Raw genomic sequence first — 20,407 nt, 5'->3', positions numbered from 1 at the left:
GTACGCAGTCACCCCCTTCCGTTTCCTAGTCCTCCTATATCAAGTTACCACACACACACACACCATTGAAAAGAACCAGATAACATTGTGCCCCAGAATACTCCCCCTGAACATTATAACAGAGGGTGGCGAGGACATTATAGGCTTTTTGTTCCAGTCCAAAATCTGTAGGAGGGCCCCTCTCTCTGTCTGTGGTTCTGTAATGGGCGTATAGTGGAATATACAGTGGTAGCCAATTTCTCATATTCCAATGACTAGGAAAACATAGGATGTCGGTAGTATAAACCTCTTTATTCAGCTTTATATCAATTACAGGGAAAATGTAGAAAATTGTTCTATAAATATACACAAACACTTTCACATAAAGGACAAACAGAGATATTTACAGGAGACAGTATAGAGGACATCGAGGTTCATCAATGAAAAGCGTAACAGTCTAGAAAACAGGCATTGCCCATGACAACCAATCGGATGTCGGCTTTCACTTTCCAAATTGTACCGGAGATATGACAGCTAGAGCTGGATTAGTTGTTATGGGCGAAACCACTTTCTTTACAGTTGTGTGTGTAACAGTTTTCATAAAAGTCTCCTGGTGATGCGAGAAGCCATCTTATAGGCTGAACCTGTATTTATTACTACAGTGCCGCCATCATTTCACTTTTAATTTGTGCTTAATTTGGCTTACACTCTCGTGAGTATTGGTTCAGCCACAGAAAAAAAAATGGCTCCTTCCACTTTATAAAGGAGATACAGTTTTTAAAGGCTCAAGTCACATGGCATAATCCTTAGTAACCGATTTGGCTTTAGTGGCGATCAGTTTAGTGCAAGTTGCACTAATGAAAGCAAATACTGGTTTGGTTGCTATCAGATACAGTACCTTTGTGAAAACTTTAAATATATTGATTTAGTGAGGTCTGCTAAATAGTTCAGTTACTGCAAATACTTCATTACTACTGTTATATAGGTAGTAAATTATGTACAACACATATATAATACCAGTCTGTATAGCTTACCCTTTTCCTTAGAAAAAGATATGGAAAAAACCCCCAAAAAACACAATTCAGTTAAATTGAGTCCCATGAAAAGTGTAGACTGTTTTAAAGTGTTGCCAGCGCTCTGTGGAAGCAGCCATTTTGTGGTCATGAGAATGTGACCCATCCGTTCACTAGCAACCAGTGACATCACTAGTGTACAAAATGGACGTGACACGATCTATGACAATGTAGCTTTCCAGTTAACTAGGAATAGATGACATGGCTAAGGTACAAAATGACAACTGATACCAATGATAATATAAACTTGTGGCAATAAATGGTGTCACCAGATTCTATTACATTTATAGGCTGACCTCTTAAGAAAATATATTTGCAACGCCCACAAAATGGCTGCCTCCAATAAGTATTGGTGACCGGGGCACTTTTAAGATTTACTTACAACTTAGCGGACGCCAAAACCAAGATTATAAAATGTACTTTTTAAGCTGATGGATAATAAAGTCATTAAAGCTGTATTTTAGCACATGCAGGTCCGATGATCAATGTATGGCAACCAAAATGTATTTCCTTATCTCCATGAGGCAAAAGCTAACACACAACACAAAGGTATATATAGGCCCCAGCAGTTTTGCCTGAAATGTTGTAAGTAAGGTGTAAATTTTGCCTACAGTATATAATACACACAATAGTGGATAAATAAGCATGCACAAATAAAAACCTAATATATTCTCAGATATGTTTTTCTTATGAAATTTCTTTTTCAGCTTGAAGGTTTGGGAGTCGGCGGCCATCTTCTCCACGTATAGTGCAAAGAGCCATCTTGTACTGTAACCCATAACAACCTACAAATCAGATACCAGCTATTAGCAGTTTAGAAGGACTGAGGAAAGATGGATTTGGCTGCACCACATGTGCTATTGTAGTAAATGGTAGGTCTACTTTTTCGGCCGTCATACGCCGTATTCCGCGCCCGATGCAGGAGGAGCTAAAAACGACTTTAGGACAAACTCATAAATAAATAATGAAGAGCTGGTGAGAGTGGTCTGTACATAATCTGTACTCGGGGAACTACCACACATACACAGATAGTGTGCTAGAAAACAGGAGAGTCACAAAGGGTGCAGGGTCCTTTCAGCAATCGCTTAATCCACTCCAGGTCTGATGGGAAAAAAAAAATATATAAGATGAAAAAAAAAAACACAATATAACATCAACTAAAAAATTTTTGGAAAACTTTACTGTTCTCGGTCTCTTTTTACCGTCATAAAATATGTATTGATGTTTTCGCCACCTAATACACATATTGGTTGATTGCTGGCCAGTCTATCAAAGTCTCTCTGCCCTTATCAGACCCCTGCAGGAACCTCAGAGCCCCTTACTCACCCCAGGGGACTGTTTTTCAAAGCTACCGATTTTCAGGTGGTCTTACCCGGTAGATTTAAAAAACAATCGTAACATAAAATGCTGGATTTGTAACTCGTGTTATTGCCGTTTTAAACGCCACTGGCAAAACCATGGAAAACAGCTTAGTAGATATAGCCCCAGGTATTTTATAAAATGTTCTCTTTGATGCCAAAAGGTCTTTGATTCCCCTTTCATTTTGCGCTTTAAAAAGGAGCAGTTCCGCTCCGAGTGTGGTCTCCAACACTTTATCATCCCCCCACGGTTCTCGATCTCTTTATTCCATATCGCGACATGTATATTTGTACCTACTGAACTGCTCGGTGTGTGAGACGTTTCTGTGCTGACAATATCATCGCATGTGAATGGCCAAAAATTCTCTGTTGAAGCGCTGCGGGACTATGGGTCTCATTCAGACCCGCTCGCAAGTGGGTCGATGTTTGTGCATTGCGCACGCATGGCGTGCGCAAGCCCTGTAGCGAGTGAAAAATTAACTCGCTCCGGGGCTCGCTACAAATTGGGCGTCTGTCGATGTTGATCGACAGCGCGCCCCGTTTTTTGGGAGGTGGGGGGTGGCTGGACAAACGGAGGCGTTCCTTGCCGTTTTTGGACGGCCCTACTGACATCACCAGTGATGTCAGTAGTGAGCTTCTGGCTCTATTAGAGCCGAAAGCTCACTGGGGCTTGCGGCAGACGAGACCCTACCACAAGGGTCTCGTCGCAAGCCCGATGGTCGCGACCATCACCTGGTCACCCACAGCTTAGCGAGCGGCCAGGGGGCCGGCTTCTAAAAAAAAAAAAGCAGCCGCCCTCATTCAGAGCGAGCGCTCGCTTTTTGCGAGCGCCTCTGAATGAGGTCCTATGTGTGCGCTATATAAATAAATAAAATGTTCCCTTTGTTATATTCCCGTTTTAGCTTTACTATAATAAGTTCTCAAAAAAAAAGGGTTTCCTAATCAATGATGGCTGAATTATAGCATTTAAAGATGCCGATTGTGACAAGTCTGACAGAAGTAGATTCCAGCAAAGCTTTATCTAGTGAATTTGGAGAGAAATTAGTTGCGGCTTTCAGAGCTTCCCTTCTCTCCGTTCAATATTCATTAAGTCTATACAGCAGACCTCAAAAGGCATCAGAGCCCTCACTAAGATCTGTGGCAGATCCTGTTCATTCCCATCTCCGCTCCCTAGTAAGGGACATTAATGATAACTGGTGCCTAGCAAACCGTTGCCGTAACTCCTGGCAACCAGATACATTTTATATGTCCTATATCTTAAAAAGTCTATACAAACGTCTCCTCACGCACTATTGCTGCAGTCTCCCTTATTGGCGCACCAGGTCCCGCCCGATTTGGCTTGCTCCACGAAGTGCTATAATAGCGTTCACTACAGCTCCGGCGGCAGGCAGGGCGCCGGAGCCAGAGAGGGCACCTTCGTGCGCGCATCCGAAAAGGGGGCATGGCCATTGAAAAGGGGCGTGTCTATAAGACGCGTCCCCTTTTCGTCACTCTTGGGGGCGTGCCCGGCACTTACGGACACGCCGGGCAGCCCTCAAGCGCTTGCAGGCAGGGAGAATAGACGCCGGGCGCATGCGCCCGGCGTATATTCTCCGGCGGTGACCGGGTCACCGCACATTTCTCCACCCGCGGGACACTGCGACCAGCGGGTGAAGACAGCACCCGCAGGCTGTGAGGGCAGGGCGCTTTTTGCCCTCCGGAAGGAGGGCAGGGCGCCGCGCCCCGCTAAAACAGCCTAGCGGGAACGCTACTATAATGTTATGGCCGCAGCTTTTTCCACGCCAAGTTCCGTTGTGCTTCATATACAGACTCAGAGCCTAATTCAGCAAGGATCGCATTTGCAAAGCTACACACAAGCGAATGCAAATGTAGCAGGTGGCGTATGACACCCCCTGCTGCATTTGCAATCCCAGCACTGCGACGTAGGTCGCAGGATGGGATCACCATCGAGACAATCGGTGGTTATGATGGTGGACGGCCGGCCAGCTGAGTAAGCCTTAGCTTACGCTGGCTGGCCGGCTTGTGAGACCAGCAGACTGCGTACGTATGTCCACGCAGTCCCTGGGCTGGCCACTCGAGGGCTTGCGCGTGTCACACACAGATTTACAAATGTTGCGTATCACATTAATCAGCGCAGTCTCGTGAAGCAGTGTCGCATCTGTTTGCGACTAAGAACCATTTTCAGGGAGGAAAAATATATACGAAAAATACGCTCAGCGCAATCCCAGTCCCAAGGGAGCTGGCGGATCACTCGCACCAGGCTTCTCACGCCGCATGGCGTATTGTGGCGAGGTGTATGGAGGACACATCTCTAGCTAAGCTTTACCATGTTATGGTGGTCTGTGTACATAAGATGGGTTACCTTCAGTAACAGGGTGCCTCGCAATACTGTCATGGAGCAAGCATCTCCGATACTCTAGATTCTGGCAGGCCTGGAACGTCAGGAAACACCTAGAAAATAACATGTAAATAGGACCGTATAACGTGGGAAGTACAAGGAGTAACAAATACTGCGCAGAATTTCATGCTTTTTATTTTAAAAACAAGTTGGTATCCAGTCAGTCAATCAGACGCTCTGCGGACCACCCGATTGTGCGGTTTGTATAAATAGGGCTCTAGGTACTAATACATAGCTCCCTAGTGCTCTGCTTTGTGGTGCAGTGCTGGCCACCCGTATTACATTATGTATTACATATATAACACACTTCTTCTCAAACACGGAGCAGAACTGACATCCCCACCTCAGAGCTGATGGGAGAACGGTGCAACAGGCTGCATGTGTGCACGTCCGGGCTCTGCCATGACTCCTCCTCCAGCCACACCCCCAAATAACTAAGAGTGGGAATAGGCTCCTCTTTACTCCATGTTGGCATTGATGCATAGACCCCCCCCCATGCACAATTTCTAAAGATCATCAGTTAAAATGAATTAAGATGAAGGTTAATGAATGTACCCATATAATAAAGATGTGGAATGCCCCATGTCTAAAATCTTCTTACACACATTTATATAAAGCCATTCCCCACAATGCCCTTAACAAAGGCCTCCTCACAGTGACTGCATGGGTATCCCCTCATTATCCTGCGTAGCAGCACTCCTCACAGTGACTGCATGAGTATACCCTCATTATCTAGTGTAGCAGCACTCCTCACAGTGACTGCATTGAGTATCCCCTCATTATCCTGCGTAGCAACACTCCTCACAGTGACTGCATGAGTATACCCTCCTCATAATCCTGCGTAGCAGCACTCCTCGCAGTGACTGCATGAGTATCTCCTCATTATCTAGTGTAGCAGCACTCCTCACAGTGACTGCATGAGTATCTCCTCCTCATTATCTAGTGTAGCAGCACTCCTCACAGTGACTGCATGAGTATCTCCTCCTCATTATCTAGTGTAGCAGCACTCCTCACAGTGACTGCATGAGTATCTCCTCCTCATTATCTAGTGTAGCAGCACTCCTCACAGTGACTGCATGAGTATCTCCTCCTCATTATCTAGTGTAGCAGCACTCCTCACAGTGACTGCATGAGCATCCCCTCATTACCTAGTGTAGCAGCACTCCTCACAGTGACTGCATAAGTATCCTCTCATCTTGTGTAGCAGCACTCCTCACAGTGACTGCATGAGCATCCCCTCATTATCTAGTGTAGCAGCACTCCTCACAGTGACTGCATGAGTATCCCCTCCTCATTATCTAGTGTAGCAGCACTCCTCACAGTGACTGCATGAGTATCCCCTCATTATCTTGGGTAGCAGCACTCCTCACAGTGACTGCATAAGTATCCTCTCATCTTGTGTAGCAGCACTCCTCACAGTGACTGCATGAGCATCCCCTCATTATCTAGTGTAGCAGCACTCCTCACAGTGACTGCATGAGTATCCCCTCATTATCTTGTATAGCAGCACTCCTCACAGTGACTGAATGAGCATCCCCTCCTTATCTTGTGGGCAGCACTCCTCACCACTGATGCATGAGCATCCTCTCCTCATTACCTTGTGTAGCAGCACTCCTCACAGTGACTGCATGAGCATCCTCTCCTCATTATCTTATATAGCAGAACTCATGATAGTGACTGCATGAGCATCCCCTCATTATGATATTGTGTAGCAGCACTCCTCACAGTGGCTGAATGAGCATCCCCTCATTATCTAGTGTAGCAGCACTCCTCACAGTGACTGCATGAGCATCCCCTCATTATCTTGTGTAGCAGCACTCCTCACAGTGACTGCATGAGTATCTCCTCCTCATTATCTAGTGTAGCAGCACTCCTCACAGTGACTGCATGAGCATCCCCTCCTTATGATCTTGTGTAGCAGCACTCCTCACAGTGACTGCATGGGTATCCTCTCATTATATTGTGTAGCAGCACTCCTCACAGTGACTGCATGAGTATCCCCTCATTATCTTGTGTAGCAGCACTCCTCACAGTGACTGCATGAGCATCCCCTCATTATCTTGTGTAGCAGCACTCCTCACAGTGACTGCATGAGCATCCCATTATCTTGTATAGTAGCACTCCTCACAGTGACTGCATGAGCATCCCCTCCTTATGATCTTGTGTAGCAGCACTCCTCACAGTGACTGCATGGGTATCCTCTCATTATATTGTGTAGCAGCACTCCTCACAGTGACTGCATGAGTATCCCCTCATTATCTTGTGTAGCAGCACTCCTCACAGTGACTGCATGAGCATCCCCTCATTATCTTGTGTAGCAGCACTCCTCACAGTGACTGCATGAGTATCCCCTCCTCATTATCTTGTGTAGCAGCACTCCTCACAGTGACTGCATGAGCATCCCCTCATTATCTTGTGTAGCAGCACTCCTCACAGTGACTGCATGAGTATCCCCTCATTATCTTGTGTAGCAGCACTCCTCACAGTGACTGCATGAGTATCCCCTCCTCATTATATTGTGTAGCATCCTCTCCTCACAGTGACTGCATGAGTATCCCCTCCTCATTATATTGTGTAGCATCCTCTCCTCACAGTGACTGCATGAGCATCCCTCATTATCTTGTGTAGCAGCACTCCTCACCACTGATGCATGAGCATCCTCTCCTCATTACCTTGTGTAGCAGCACTCCTCACAGTGACTGCATGAGTATCTCCTCCTCATTACCTTGTGTAGCAGCACTCCTCACAGTGACTGCATGAGTATCTCCTCCTCATTATCTAGTGTAGCAGCACTCCTCACAATGACTGCATGAGTATCCCCTCCTTATGATCTTGTGTAGCATCCTCTCCTCACAGTGACTGCATGAGCATCCCCTCATTATCTTGTGTAGCAGCACTCCTCACCACTGATGCATGAGCATCCTCTCCTCATTACCTTGTGTAGCAGCACTCCTCACAGTGACTGCATGAGTATCTCCTCCTCATTATCTAGTGTAGCAGCACTCCTCACAGTGACTGCATGAGTATCTCCTCCTCATTATCTTGTGTAGCAGCACTCCTCACAGTGACTGCATGAGTATCCCCTCATTATCTAGTGTAGCAGCACTCCTCACAGTGACTGCATGAGTATCCCCTCATTATCTTGTGTAGCAGCACTCCTCACAGTGACTGCATGAGCATCCCCTCCTTATGATCTTGTGTAGCAGCACTCCTCACAGTGACTGCATGAGCATCCCCTCCTTATGATCTTGTGTAGCAGCACTCCTCACAGTGACTGTATGAGTTTCCCCTCCTTATGATCTTGTGTAGCATCCTCTCCTCACAGTGGCTAAATGAGCGTAACCTCCTCATATTGTGTAGCAGCACTCCTCACAGTGACTGCATGAGTATCCCCTCCTCATTATCTTGTGTAGCAGCACTCCTCACAGTGACTGCATGAGTATCCCCTCCTCATTATCTTGTGTAGCAGCACTCCTCACAGTGACTGCATGAGTATCCCCTCCTCATTATCTTGTGTAGCAGCACTCCTCACAGTGACTGCATGAGTATCCCCTCATTATCTAGTGTAGCAGCACTCCTCACAGTGGCTGAAGGAAAGGTTCTCTGCAACCGCGTAGAGTTCATTCTAGCACCATGCACCTGTCACAACCTATGCAGTTCCTCTTTCCTGTCTGGGGTGTCGCCGTTTGCTCTGGTGCTTCTAGCACACTCTGGTCTGTATATCAGCAGTTTGTTGCATCAGCTGAGATTGCCAGAAGCACCAGAGCAGAGGAGTGACATCCCAAGCAGGAAAAGGGGAACTGCACGGGCTGAGACAGTTGCATGGTGCTAGATTGACCACTAACCACTCCTGAAATGTATTCCTCATCTGACAGTCTTGTCAGGGACTGTATGGGAAGCCATTGATGACATCTCTCTATATATGACAATGCCCTGTGCATCAGCGCTCCTCACAGTGGACTAAAAAGTGAGACATTTGGGGCCCAAAGTTGCACGCAACTTTAGAAGCGGACGCATCTAGCGTTAGTAGACATACTGCGCATTGCGCCCCGGGTGGCACACACATGCACGGTACAGAGTGGTAGGGATCTCTTATGTTCCTGATCAGCTGCCAAATGAGCCTATCTGGGTGGCAACAATGCGAATGCAGGCAAAGCGCTTTTGTGGATGTGTCACCACAGTTACATACTATTCGGAGTCATACATACGCATTCTGGTCAGGACATTCAGATGGATCTCCTGCCCAGAGCATGGGGCAAGCGTAAGTGCCAGTGACAAAGGACGACGCTACTCTTTCGCACAAGTGTAGTGATGCGTGCGCATTGGGACGTACATATAGTCGCAGTAGCATTCCGCTTGCAATCCATTTATATTAACACCGCAGCTGCTTTCAGTCCTACGTGTGGCTAGCAATCAGTGTTTATGGCACTAATGACGCCATCTTTCATTAGTTTCCCGAGCCCTCTGGATACCAGATAACACACATGTATCTCATTATACCCACCCAAAACTTTGCAGGCCGATTTCCCCCGCCAAGGGCCTCTTACCTCAGCCACAGGTGCCCGTTAGGGCAGACCGCCTTCTTGCTATCGGTGAACGGTAAGACTTCTTTACATAAGCTGCAGTACTCGGGAAAGGTCTGCTTATTCATCTTCTTCTCTACGTGACCAATAAGCACCTGTACAGCACAGACAGAGGGGAAACGGTCACTCAACAAAACCTACGTCACTTTCCTGACATACTGGACGTACAATAATAACGATGGAACAATATAAGAGGGATACTGATATTGGTCTCCTAATTCCGAGTGTCCAGCACACATACCGACAGCTACCCCCTACCGTCAGCGAGAAGTCATGTCATCAAAGCTGCGACCACTGGCACTGGCAATACCCGCCATGTTTTCCGGAAGCTGCCCCCATGCTAGCCTGTCATTAGAGCAGGAGGAGGATGGGGGGAAGGAGAGTCTTTACTGAAGAGCATGCCCACCAGACAACCGACCCTCCCTCCGACTCCCTCCCTTGCTGCTATGAAGAAGTCGACGCGTTCATTTGCACCAGTGAATATTTTGTTTGTTTGTTTTTTAAGTGGAAGAGACTAAGTAAAGCTGGGTACACACTATGTCGACTTGACGGCTGACTGGCCGTCGCACCGACCGAGCGGCCAATTCAGGTAAGTATACACACTTACCGATCGGCCTGTCAACATGTCATCCTGACGTCACATCTGGGCGGGCATTTGAATTGAATCTGCCTGCCCCAGCTGCGATGTCAGTCCCTGCGGCAAGTGTACGGGCAGGCGGCGGACCATCAGTACAAGCAGCCAGACACGCCGATATATCTGCATATAATTGGCCATCGGCTGTGCAGAACAGCCGAGGTGATATGTCTGTGAACAACATAATTCAGACATAGCAGGGGTACACACCACCCGTCGATGTAATGGCCGATATAGCACCCAGTTTGTACCCAGTATAACAGTGAAGCAGCCAATACAAGTGGCTCCACGGCCATCCAATCACGAGAAAGTCCCGGTTTTGGGCGCACGAAACCAGGAATTTAGACAGGTTTAGGCGAGATAAAACAATTGAATCTCCCCCTTTGGTCTACTGCACAGGAAAAAAGTTTTCACTCACACATAATAAAAAAATAATAAACAGTCATAAACATTTCAAGTTCTATAACATATTTGGCAGCTTAGTGGCACAGGGGCAAGCATTGCTTTCTCATATTGCTTGGGTTCCATTCTGGTCTTATCTGTGTGAAGTTTGTATGTTCTCCCTGTGTCTGTGTGGGGTTTTGCATAGTCTCTGTGTAGAGCTGCTGAGAACAGCAGAGTGAATGGCGGTGGAGATTGATCCCAGTTGCACAAAGATCAGCATCTTTGTAACAGGAAATGTAGTTACTATGTGTAGTTACATGACGACATTTCCATTCTAGTAACCAGCAGGATTCAGACTATATAAGAGCCACTAGCGGACAGTAGTGAATTTTCAGGTATAGAGGGTTTGGAGAGGTATCCACCAATAAATTGAGGATGATAATTGACCTGGATAATAATACATCTCCAATACCAAAAACTGCGTTCTAGCTCAAGGCCCACATTCCAAGGACTGGGATGAATATCCTATATTTGAGATGTCCAATTTTTAACTGATAATATAACATACATGATACAAGTACATATCACTTCACATTTTGGTTTTAATACTTCGCTTTTAATTCATGTAATAAGGTTACATTTTAGTAGATACTTTTAGTTCCCCACTTTACAATACTACCTCTCTCTTGTAATTTTACAAATAATAAAGGTTTCTAAGGTAGGTCAAAGAGTCATCACTTGGGATCATAAGACTACTGCCTCCATTATTTGGATTAGTGGGGGGACCCCTGGTACTACTAGTTTGGAGAGGAGGTCTGTAATGGAAAATGGTTTAAACATATACTACATATCCTACAGACATTAATGTGTATCCATATCCCTCGCAACCGGAAATAGTCATTTTGTGGCTAAACCAACAGTGTGCCAGACATTTCAAGAGACTACCGTTCTCTGGGGAAATCGCCTTAAGGCGGTGAAACGCGCCAGTCCAAGAAACTAGGTACGGTGGCCACCAGAACTCAACAAGTAATTATGTAGTCACATTCAGGTGTTTGGCTATTAAGGATTCTACCCAGAAGTTAGTTACTACTTTGATGGACATGGGACGTGGGCACAGCTATACTATTGGAAGACAAGGTATACGTGGAGCCAGAACTTTTGTATGTTCAATAAGGAGGTCTCACTGCAAATATGTAGGAACGCCACCAGCATTAGATTTGGTGTGTATTTATTCCCCGCTTTTATTTCGTGAGCATCGGGGGATCAATAACATGCTATTTGCACTGGCACCATTGGCATAATTGTTAACCATGTAATTCAGAGAGTACTATTTTAGTACTACTTGCATTTAGGTTTAGCAAAGAAACTGAATTGTATAAATGGAACATTTCTTTTATTGGTTATTATCCACTTTGCTCTAGAACTCGTTTTCGGACATTAATGTGTTGCCTAGTGTTCATTCTAGCACCCCGCACCGGTCACAACCCTGTGCATTTCCTCTTTCCTGCCTGCTAGAATGAACACTAGGTGCCCAATTGTTAGATATTGGGAAGCACTAACTCTACCCTAGACCAGTGGCTATAACTATGGTTACGTGTACGTGTTTGATATTAGGTGTGTCATTTTATGGAAGATCAAAAAATTAATTCCAAGCTGAGAACATAAAAAATTGGTTTAGCCTCCGAAATGGTAGATGACTGGTATAAATGAAATACTGCGACCATCGTTCTCAGCCGTCAGATAGTGCAGTATAATGAGAGCAGTAACACACACATGCTGTAAAAAACAAACAGAGACACAGACAACGGAATAACTAACTAGGATAAGCACCTGTGCTGTCCTGTCATCACTGTCCCTATTAGCCAGTAGATAAGCGCAGACGCCACGTGTGGGAATACTTGTATATTCAGTGATGCCCGTGTGTAGATAGACTTCCCCCAGGACATGTTTCATGTGTTCCCGGATTAAATGTCCTTCCACGGCGTCAATTTTCTGCTGGATTTCAAGTAGTCCATCTTCAGCCGATGAACAATCCACATCAGGTCCTGGAGTGTCTCTTGATGTTTTACTAGGACTTCTCTTGCCCATGTGTCCCTCCTCATCCTGGTCCTTCTCCTCCATTATGCTGTCCTCTACAAAACAACTGTCTTCGGGCTTTGAAACCTTAGGTTCCTTATGAGATGGCTTCCACACCATCTCAGATGAAGTTTTCTTGAATGACTGGTGCCAAATTCTCAAAAGAAAAAGACGGAACCGCCAAAAGAACAATGGTCCTCCCTCGATCTTTTTGTCCAAGGCATCCATCAAAAACTGAGGGATGATCTTGTCTTTCAGGATCTTCCAGCGCACCAGGTCTGTCAGGTCCATCTGCCGGAACAGATTTTGGCTAGAGCTCTCCAAGAGCTGGGCCGCTGCTTCCTCAAACGTCTTGAGGGCCACAAAACTAACCTGAAAGTTTTTGTTCACCGAATGAATTCCGTTGGTCATACCTTCTGAGGTAATGCAAGCTAGGTAGGCCCCGTAGGGGCTCACAGCAATCCCGTGAGATTTCACCATGCCAAACATATCGGACAACTTTATGAGTTGGTGTTCGAACTTCAAAGCGACGTTTGTGAAGATGGGTATCAGCTGTTGGACTTTGCCATCAATAGAACACGTATAAATGGTCCCATTCTGTCGGTCGACAGCCATAGAAACGATGGGCAGAGAATGAAGTCCGGTCACATGGGAATTGTGAACATTGAGACCGGCTTTTGATATCAACAGTAAACACCAGAAAACGTAACATCCGCGTGCCGCCACCACAAGGCTGCAGCTACATTTTTGGTAAGGGTGATAAAGTGCTATACACTTGATACTTTGGACTGGCAGACGATCGGTCTCTTGCCAGAGGACCACCGGTTGCCGCAACGTGAAATACCCCTTGACTGCCTTTAAATTCACTGGAATGATTTTGACAGGGCCCAAACTGCTGCCGACTATTAGTCCACTCATTTTACGGTTGCTGTGCTCGTACTCCCACCACGACAAGACACTGGGAGATTCAATGCCCGACACAATCGTGTTGCAGGAAATAATGGAAGAGCTGTCTTTCATGGGGAGCTGAAACTGCCACACTGCAACGTTACCATTTTCAAAGAGCACGGCCAAAAGCACTGTGCCGACGTCTCGGCACGTATTGTTTTCCAGTATCTCTTGAGTGGTGCATATGCCTGACCACTCCATCCTCACGGGGGTCTGCATGCTGTGGCGCCTTTCGAACTCTGGAAAGTCATCTAATTCTGCATGGGTGGCATTTTCAGTCACTGTGTAGTTGCTCTGAGCAAGGCGCTCACCATATATTTCCGTTAAGTCAGCCAGCTGTTTCCATTGCAGCCGGTCAAAGTTTGCACGGACGATCAGCCGGTTATCCAGTGTTAGGGCAGCCAAGACGCACCTCCCATTGGCGTCGCAGCCCACGGGAGACCAGCAGGCGTACTTGTATCCTTGCAAGGGGGGCAGCGTCTTCCCATCTGGATTGAAGACTCTGTCTAGCATAAACTTCTGGCTGACTGTCGGATCTTTTGATCGGGCAAACCTCGTCCTACATTGTTCCACTTCATTTGGTGAACCAATCTGAAAGAAGAGAGGGAATGTTAATTCAATATATGGATTGAAGTGTGCCTGAAATTAAACGTAGATGGCATAAGCATTGCAAAATTCCCATTTAGCTCTAAAAGACAGGTAAAACTGGGTACACACTATATGATACGTCGTATGATATATCGTTCCATTGCGGATTTTTTATGATATATCATACAGATCGTTCAGGGTGTACGCCCGATTGCGTTTTCATGAGGGTCATTCATCGCACACTATCCCATCTGCTGTGCTGTACAGCGGATGGGACGATAGAATGAACAATGTCATGCTGGAATTATACATTTCGTCGTCGTACACCGGATTGTGCAGTGTGTGTACGGCACACGAGATGTATCAGTACATTGCGTCGTTTCATTGCTGGGTCACAAAACGTATTATGTATACCCAGTTTAAGACACAGATACATTAGTTGCTCTGGGTTATGATTTTCTACACTGTATTTAAAAGCACGTAGAGATTACTGAAAAATTGCATTTGCGCCAAATGGCACAAGATGCTTGGCACGACTTCAATGCTCAGCCACGGGTAGCGATTCGTACGGCGACACTCTCACACCTACGCTACGCACAGCAACACACTCACACCTGCGCTACGCACAGCGACACACACACCTGCGCTACGCACAGCGACACAATCACACCTGCGCTACGCACAGCGACACACTCACCTGCGCTACGCACAGCGACACACTCACACCTGCGCTACGCACAGCGACACACACACACCTGCGCTACGCAAAGCGACATACACACACCTACGCTACGCACAGCGACACACTCACACCTGCGCTACGCACAGCGACACACTCACACCTGCGCTACGCACAGCGACACACACACACCTGCGCTACGCACAGCGACACTCACACCTGCGCTACGCACAGCGACACACTCACACCTGCGCTACGCACAGCGACACACTCACACCTGCGCTACGCACAGCCACACACACACACACCTACGCTACGCACAGCGACACACTCTCACACCTGCGCTACGCACAGCGACACACTCTCACACCTACGCTACGCACAGCGACACACTCTCACACCTGCGCTACGCACAGCGACACACACACCTGCGCTACGCACAGCGACACACTCTCACACCTACGCTACGCACAGCGACACACTCTCACACCTACGCTACGCACAGCGACACACTCTCACACCTGCGCTACGCACAGCGACACACTCTCACACCTGCGCTACATGAGCGGTACACCGATACGTGACACAATACACACTCACACTTGTCCCAGGCCCCGGCTGTGACCTCTTCCTAATTCCTATAGATGTAAGGGGCCCTCCCGTCCCTCCGTTACTGTGCCTGCTCTCCCCCCTGATGGTGCCGTGCAATACCATCCGCAGCTGATCCTGGTGGGGGACTGGCAGTCCCCGGTACCCGCCCTCTGCTGTCACATCATGCCCCCCCCGGAGCCTGTCCCCGGCGCCTTACCCGGAGGATGCAGGTCTGGGGCGGGACGGGCACGCAGGTGCGGTGCAGGGCGATCTCCGGGTTGCTGCCGTGAATATCGCACACCTGCTCCAGAACGGAGACGTTGCTGCCGGTGCACACGGACAGACGGTGATCCTCCGACCAGGACAGCGGCTCCAGCCCGGTCACCGGGTGCAGCAGCCGCACCGCCGGCTCCCGCCTGGTGACAGTCAGCCGAAAGCTGGGCCGGGGCTCCGTGTCCGCTCCCGGCGGCAGCTGCTGCCCCTTCTCTGCCATCCTCCCCCGCTACAGACAGACACTGTGTGCCAGTACTGCTGCCAACAATGCGCTGCCAGCACCCGGCGCGACGTGAGGCAGGGAAGACCCCAGCTGCCAAGGCAACCAGGCTGCCCCTGACATTGCCTGCTTGGAAATCCCATTCAATCCCATGCTGACTGCTGACGTTAAAATAAATCCATGGAACAAACACACACACATTGTGTCCAATTAATATCAGCTTTGTAAAATACATTTATTGCTGTGTGATAAATATGTAACTATAGGATGGTTCTAGGAGTCCGCACTGCATTATTATCTGTTGTTCTCAGATTCCTGTTTTTGCCAACTCACACAGTAAAACAAAGCAAAAAAAAAAATTAAAAAAACTGTTAATGGTAGTGGAAGCCATTTTGCCGGAGACCATCCCTCGTTAAGGATCCCAATCGTGTCCACGGTACAATGGCTGCAATAGTGGAGACCAGATGAGAAATCAAATGTGTCCATAAAGAGGTAGTTCTAAATAATATGGCATGAAAGCAGTTTATTCGTCGACTGGATTCCTAAACAGTGGAAATATATGGTGCTGTAAATATTTATTTTAAGGTGGGTTTTGTGTCAGGCGCCAGGAGGACAGCCAGCTGCTGGGTCCTTTCTGGGAAGTCTGCTGGTCTCCCATGTGTTGCTGCTGTATCTGCAGTCAGTGTACATTACATTTTTGGATACTGGGGTCTTGTACAGTGAATAGCTGATGCTGAATGCAGTCCAGTTTGTAAAGGACTTGGATTATATGAATCATGGGAGACCAAGGTTTGATCCTCAATATCACAGAGGCCCCCATTGCATTGCACAGGGGTGGCAGAAGCATCCACAGACAGCTGAAACCCAAAGGCAACTGGGTGAGTGAACTAAAAGCAGCATATGTCTCCTGTATATGTGCACAGCTATAGGCAGCCGCCACTCATCAGATCTGCCTGTGCCATTTGTGAAAATCTCATAAAGAAAGTTTCCTTGTGTTATGTTGGTGGTGTTAGATATTTACCTTTTTGATTTAAATATGACACACGCAAACTCTTAAGTTCAGGCTACGTTGCAAAAATATTGTTCAGCTTTCACCAAACTCTGTTTATGATTGATGTTGTATTATATTCAGAGATGTAGTTTTGTCCGGGTTGGGTATGAAATACTGGCAGTCGAGATGCCTGCTGTCAAAATGCCGACAGCGGCATCCCGATGCTCGGTATGCCGACAGGGGTCGGGTAAGTATACTAACCCTACCCCCTTCTCCCCCTAACCCTCCCCGTTGGTGCATAAACTTAACCGTCCCCCCTTAGTGCCTAACCTCCCCCCAGTGGTGCCTAACCCTAACCTCCCCCGTGTTGCCTAAAACAACCCCTTCCCCTCCCCGCTGCTAACAGCTAAGACGCCTCGGTGTACCTTCGTTTGGGATGACGGCTGTCGAGATTCCGGATATATATCGAGATTCAGGATATAGACTGGCGTCGGGATCTCGATGCATATTTTTAGTCCCGGGTCGGGATTTCGACGGTCGACATCCTATCCGCCAGTATACTAACTATATCCCATTTTGTCCTATCAGCTATTTTCCGGCATTCTCACATAGATGTATATATTTGGGGTATATTTACAAGCAGCAGCTTTAGCCTCAAAATGTAAAGAGACCCTAATATTAAGTGTAAAGCCCAGTGTGTTTTGCACTAAATATTAGTGCCGTTTTAAAATTTAAGGTCAGACCCACTGAGAAATGTCAGCTGTAGTAAATCTACACTTTTGCAAGGCCGAAACTAGTTTTCTTTTTGTCACCCGGAGCAAGGCCAGTAATTCGCCATCATCTTCAAATCCGGCACATGCCCTCAATGAATTTCAGCACCTGTTCCCCCTTAAACAAGGGTTATATAAGTTATAAATTGTAGTATGTTTTCCACCAGCTCACAAGTGTAGACACATTTCAATTTTCGGGGTGTTTCCGTACACCAAGAAGTGGGTGTACATCTTGAAATGCGTTAGTCTGAAAGTAGGCATTATTATTTAAACAGTGCCACAGACAGAATAATTACTGATTCACATAACCTACTAGCATGCTTCTGTACTGTGGGAGGAAATCCTGCTTGTAAATTAACCCTTTCTGTCTATAGAACTAAACATTGCAATATCTGCCCCTCAACGCATTTTACTACACCAAAACGCGCTGGTAGGCAGTATGTACTGCATTGCTGAGTGCATGAAAAACTATCATTTTGATCCAATATACAAAACAAGTACTTAGGTCTCCTGACACTTGCTTCATTGTACAGTGCCGCATAATACGTTTGTGCCATGTTAATGAAAACCAACAATCATCATTTTCCATTTTTTTTTCTCTAATGATCACAGAAGTCTAAAGCCATAAAAAGAAAATTCCAGGATGTCATTGAGGAACCCTCGTCAAAGCGTCCAGCGCTTCCTGCTTCCCCAAAAACCCAGCAAAAAGACACCAACAAAGTATTCGTCAAAAAACGAAAAACTGATTCCTCGCCTAAGAAGGCGCCAGGTCAAAAAGAAAACCACACAAAGGGACGGCCATCGGTGAAAACATCCTCCCTCTTTAAAAATAACCCGGAGGTTCCCGATATTGAGCGGTAGGTACCTACACTATTGTTTTGACTTTTGATGTGAAAAGTCAATTTAGATTGAAAGGTATGTTCCTGGTGGAAATATGCGTATGGGGAAGGGGCTGTGCAAAAGTCGATGACTCTCTAGGGAAAACTTTTTCCTACGGTGTTCCCTAAAGGTGCCTACAAACTAGACGATGTTCTCACGATGCGATATCGTAAGCAATCTCCCATGAACTCTCCCCGGCACTCCAGGACACGATGTGCAGCAAAAACTACACGATGTGACACTGGATCTATCGTGCACGATCTAACGATTTGTCGATCTTTAGATCATGCACAATAGCAGAGACACAGATGCTTGCAAGGATCTGGGAGATCCGTGATGCATGCAACTATGTGTAAAAAACAAAAAATAAACACAGATGCACGGACTTGATCAGTGAGATCCGTCTATGCTGCTGTGTTTAAAAAAAAAAAAAAGAATAATCTGTGTAAAATAAAATAAAAAAACTGCCCCACCCCCCAAAAGAACAACCAGCATTGGGCTTTGGAGAACCAGTACTGGTTGTGCTAAAATACAAACTTCGTAGGGGTCCCCTGTATTTAACTCAACCAGCACTGGGCTCTGTTCCGGTCCTACTTTTGGAAATACAGGGAAAAATGAGTAGGGTTCCCCTGTATTTACCAAAACCAGCACCGGATTGTTTCTAGCGGGGAGCAATGCTACAGCCAGGGGAACCCTTTCACCGGCCAAGCCAAGGAATTAGCTCTGACTGCTAGTCAGCCCAGGCTGGGGATCCCTGGGGAGTTAGGAACCCCTCCAATAAAGGGGTACTCCTCTCCATGGTACCCCAAGCCTAAACTGATAGCCCGGGGACCATCCCCGGCACCCACAAGTACCAGCATGGGGGGCATTACGGTCCCGCTGGTACCTGTAGTTCCACAGCAAAAGCAATATTGAAAAAACACAGAGAACACACACCGTAGAAAGTAAAACTTTATTAAAACATACACACACACACACACACACACACACACACACACACATGCACACACACTATCTCACATACTCACCTATGTATCCCTGTAGCCAATCACATCCTCTTCTCCATGTAGAATCCATAGGGTACATGTAAAACAAAAATCCATACTCTCCTCTTCTGTCCCCTTTTGTCCATGTAGGTAATCCCCAGTCTTGGCAAAACAAAACAAAAACGGAGATACCCGGACCCTCAAACTAAGTACCGTTCTCTAAGGATGATGGCTCAGCTGCGGGATTTCACTATGAAAATCCTGGTGCTGAGCGCTCATTGGCTGAGAGAGGTGAGCCTTCTGCCTCTCAGCCAATGAGCGGTTCTCACCATTGACTTCAATAATGAGAATTGCGAGGTTACTTAAGGTTACCATTGCGGTGCTCACCATTGACTTGGATCCCCGGCCTGGGCTGACTAGAGGTCAGGGGTAATTCTTTGGCTGCGGGACCCGGTGAAAGGGTTTCCTTGGCTGTGGCATTACCCCCCCCGCTACAAAAAGTTTGGTGCTGGTTCCGGTAAATACAGAGGAACCCTACTAATTTTTTCTGCCGCTCCGATGCGTCGAAATCGGCCAAATCGTGCATATCATCGTCTAGTGTGTACGCCCCTTAATACAGACCATCATCTTTAAATGGTGTGAGTGGAAGTTGGGAAACTTGTGATTGGTCTACTCTCTCTTCACCCCCCCCAGGGTTCCAGCCAGGTCTGTGAGAGAAACAGAGGATCACCTGGAATAAGGGTTGCTCGGGTTCTGGTTAGAGATAGGCGGCTTTTATGAAGATATACAAGTGTAATGCAGCTCTAAGGTTACCAGGTTAAGGCTTTGTACACACATAAAATGCACGTCACCTGATTTTACTGCAGTTGGTTTAGATTTGTGCCGTTAATTATGCAGCGTGCACTGTAACTAATACAACTGATGGTTTATGTGAGAGTCTAGCCTCCACTTGCAAAATTAGCAACTAAAACCAGGCTGCATTTTTTTTTCAACACAA

The 20,407-nt window shown here is 46.8% G+C and overlaps 2 protein-coding genes across 2 annotated transcripts in view; one reads left to right on the top strand and one right to left on the bottom strand.

Moving 5' to 3' along the window:
- Positions 1-272: 272 nt before the first annotated feature.
- On the bottom strand, positions 273-15,931 carry GTF3C4 (general transcription factor IIIC subunit 4). The gene is made up of 5 exons (XM_088460500.1): positions 15,509-15,931; positions 12,240-14,024; positions 9,356-9,486; positions 4,773-4,861; positions 273-2,153 (listed from the first exon to the last, which is right to left on the bottom strand). The coding sequence occupies exons 1-5, from the start codon at positions 15,782-15,784 to the stop codon at positions 2,089-2,091; spliced, it is 2,346 nt and encodes a 781-aa protein (XP_088316626.1). The 5' UTR covers positions 15,785-15,931; the 3' UTR covers positions 273-2,088.
- Positions 15,932-16,024: 93 nt separating this feature from the next.
- DDX31 (DEAD-box helicase 31) overlaps positions 16,025-20,407 on the top strand; it is a 94,370-nt gene continuing 89,987 nt past the window's right edge. The window contains exons 1-2 of the mRNA XM_088460558.1: positions 16,025-16,662; positions 18,158-18,402. Coding sequence (XP_088316684.1) covers positions 16,561-16,662; positions 18,158-18,402 — 347 coding nt within the window. The 5' untranslated portion in view covers positions 16,025-16,560. The remainder of the gene's footprint in view (positions 16,663-18,157; positions 18,403-20,407) is intronic.

This window comes from Taudactylus pleione, unplaced genomic scaffold (genome assembly GCF_031769625.1).
Source record: "Taudactylus pleione unplaced genomic scaffold, aTauple2 ptg000003l, whole genome shotgun sequence".
Classification (NCBI taxonomy): domain Eukaryota; kingdom Metazoa; phylum Chordata; class Amphibia; order Anura; family Myobatrachidae; genus Taudactylus; species Taudactylus pleione.
Note: the sequence above shows the minus strand (reverse complement) of the source record. Positions and strands in the feature narration are given on the sequence as shown.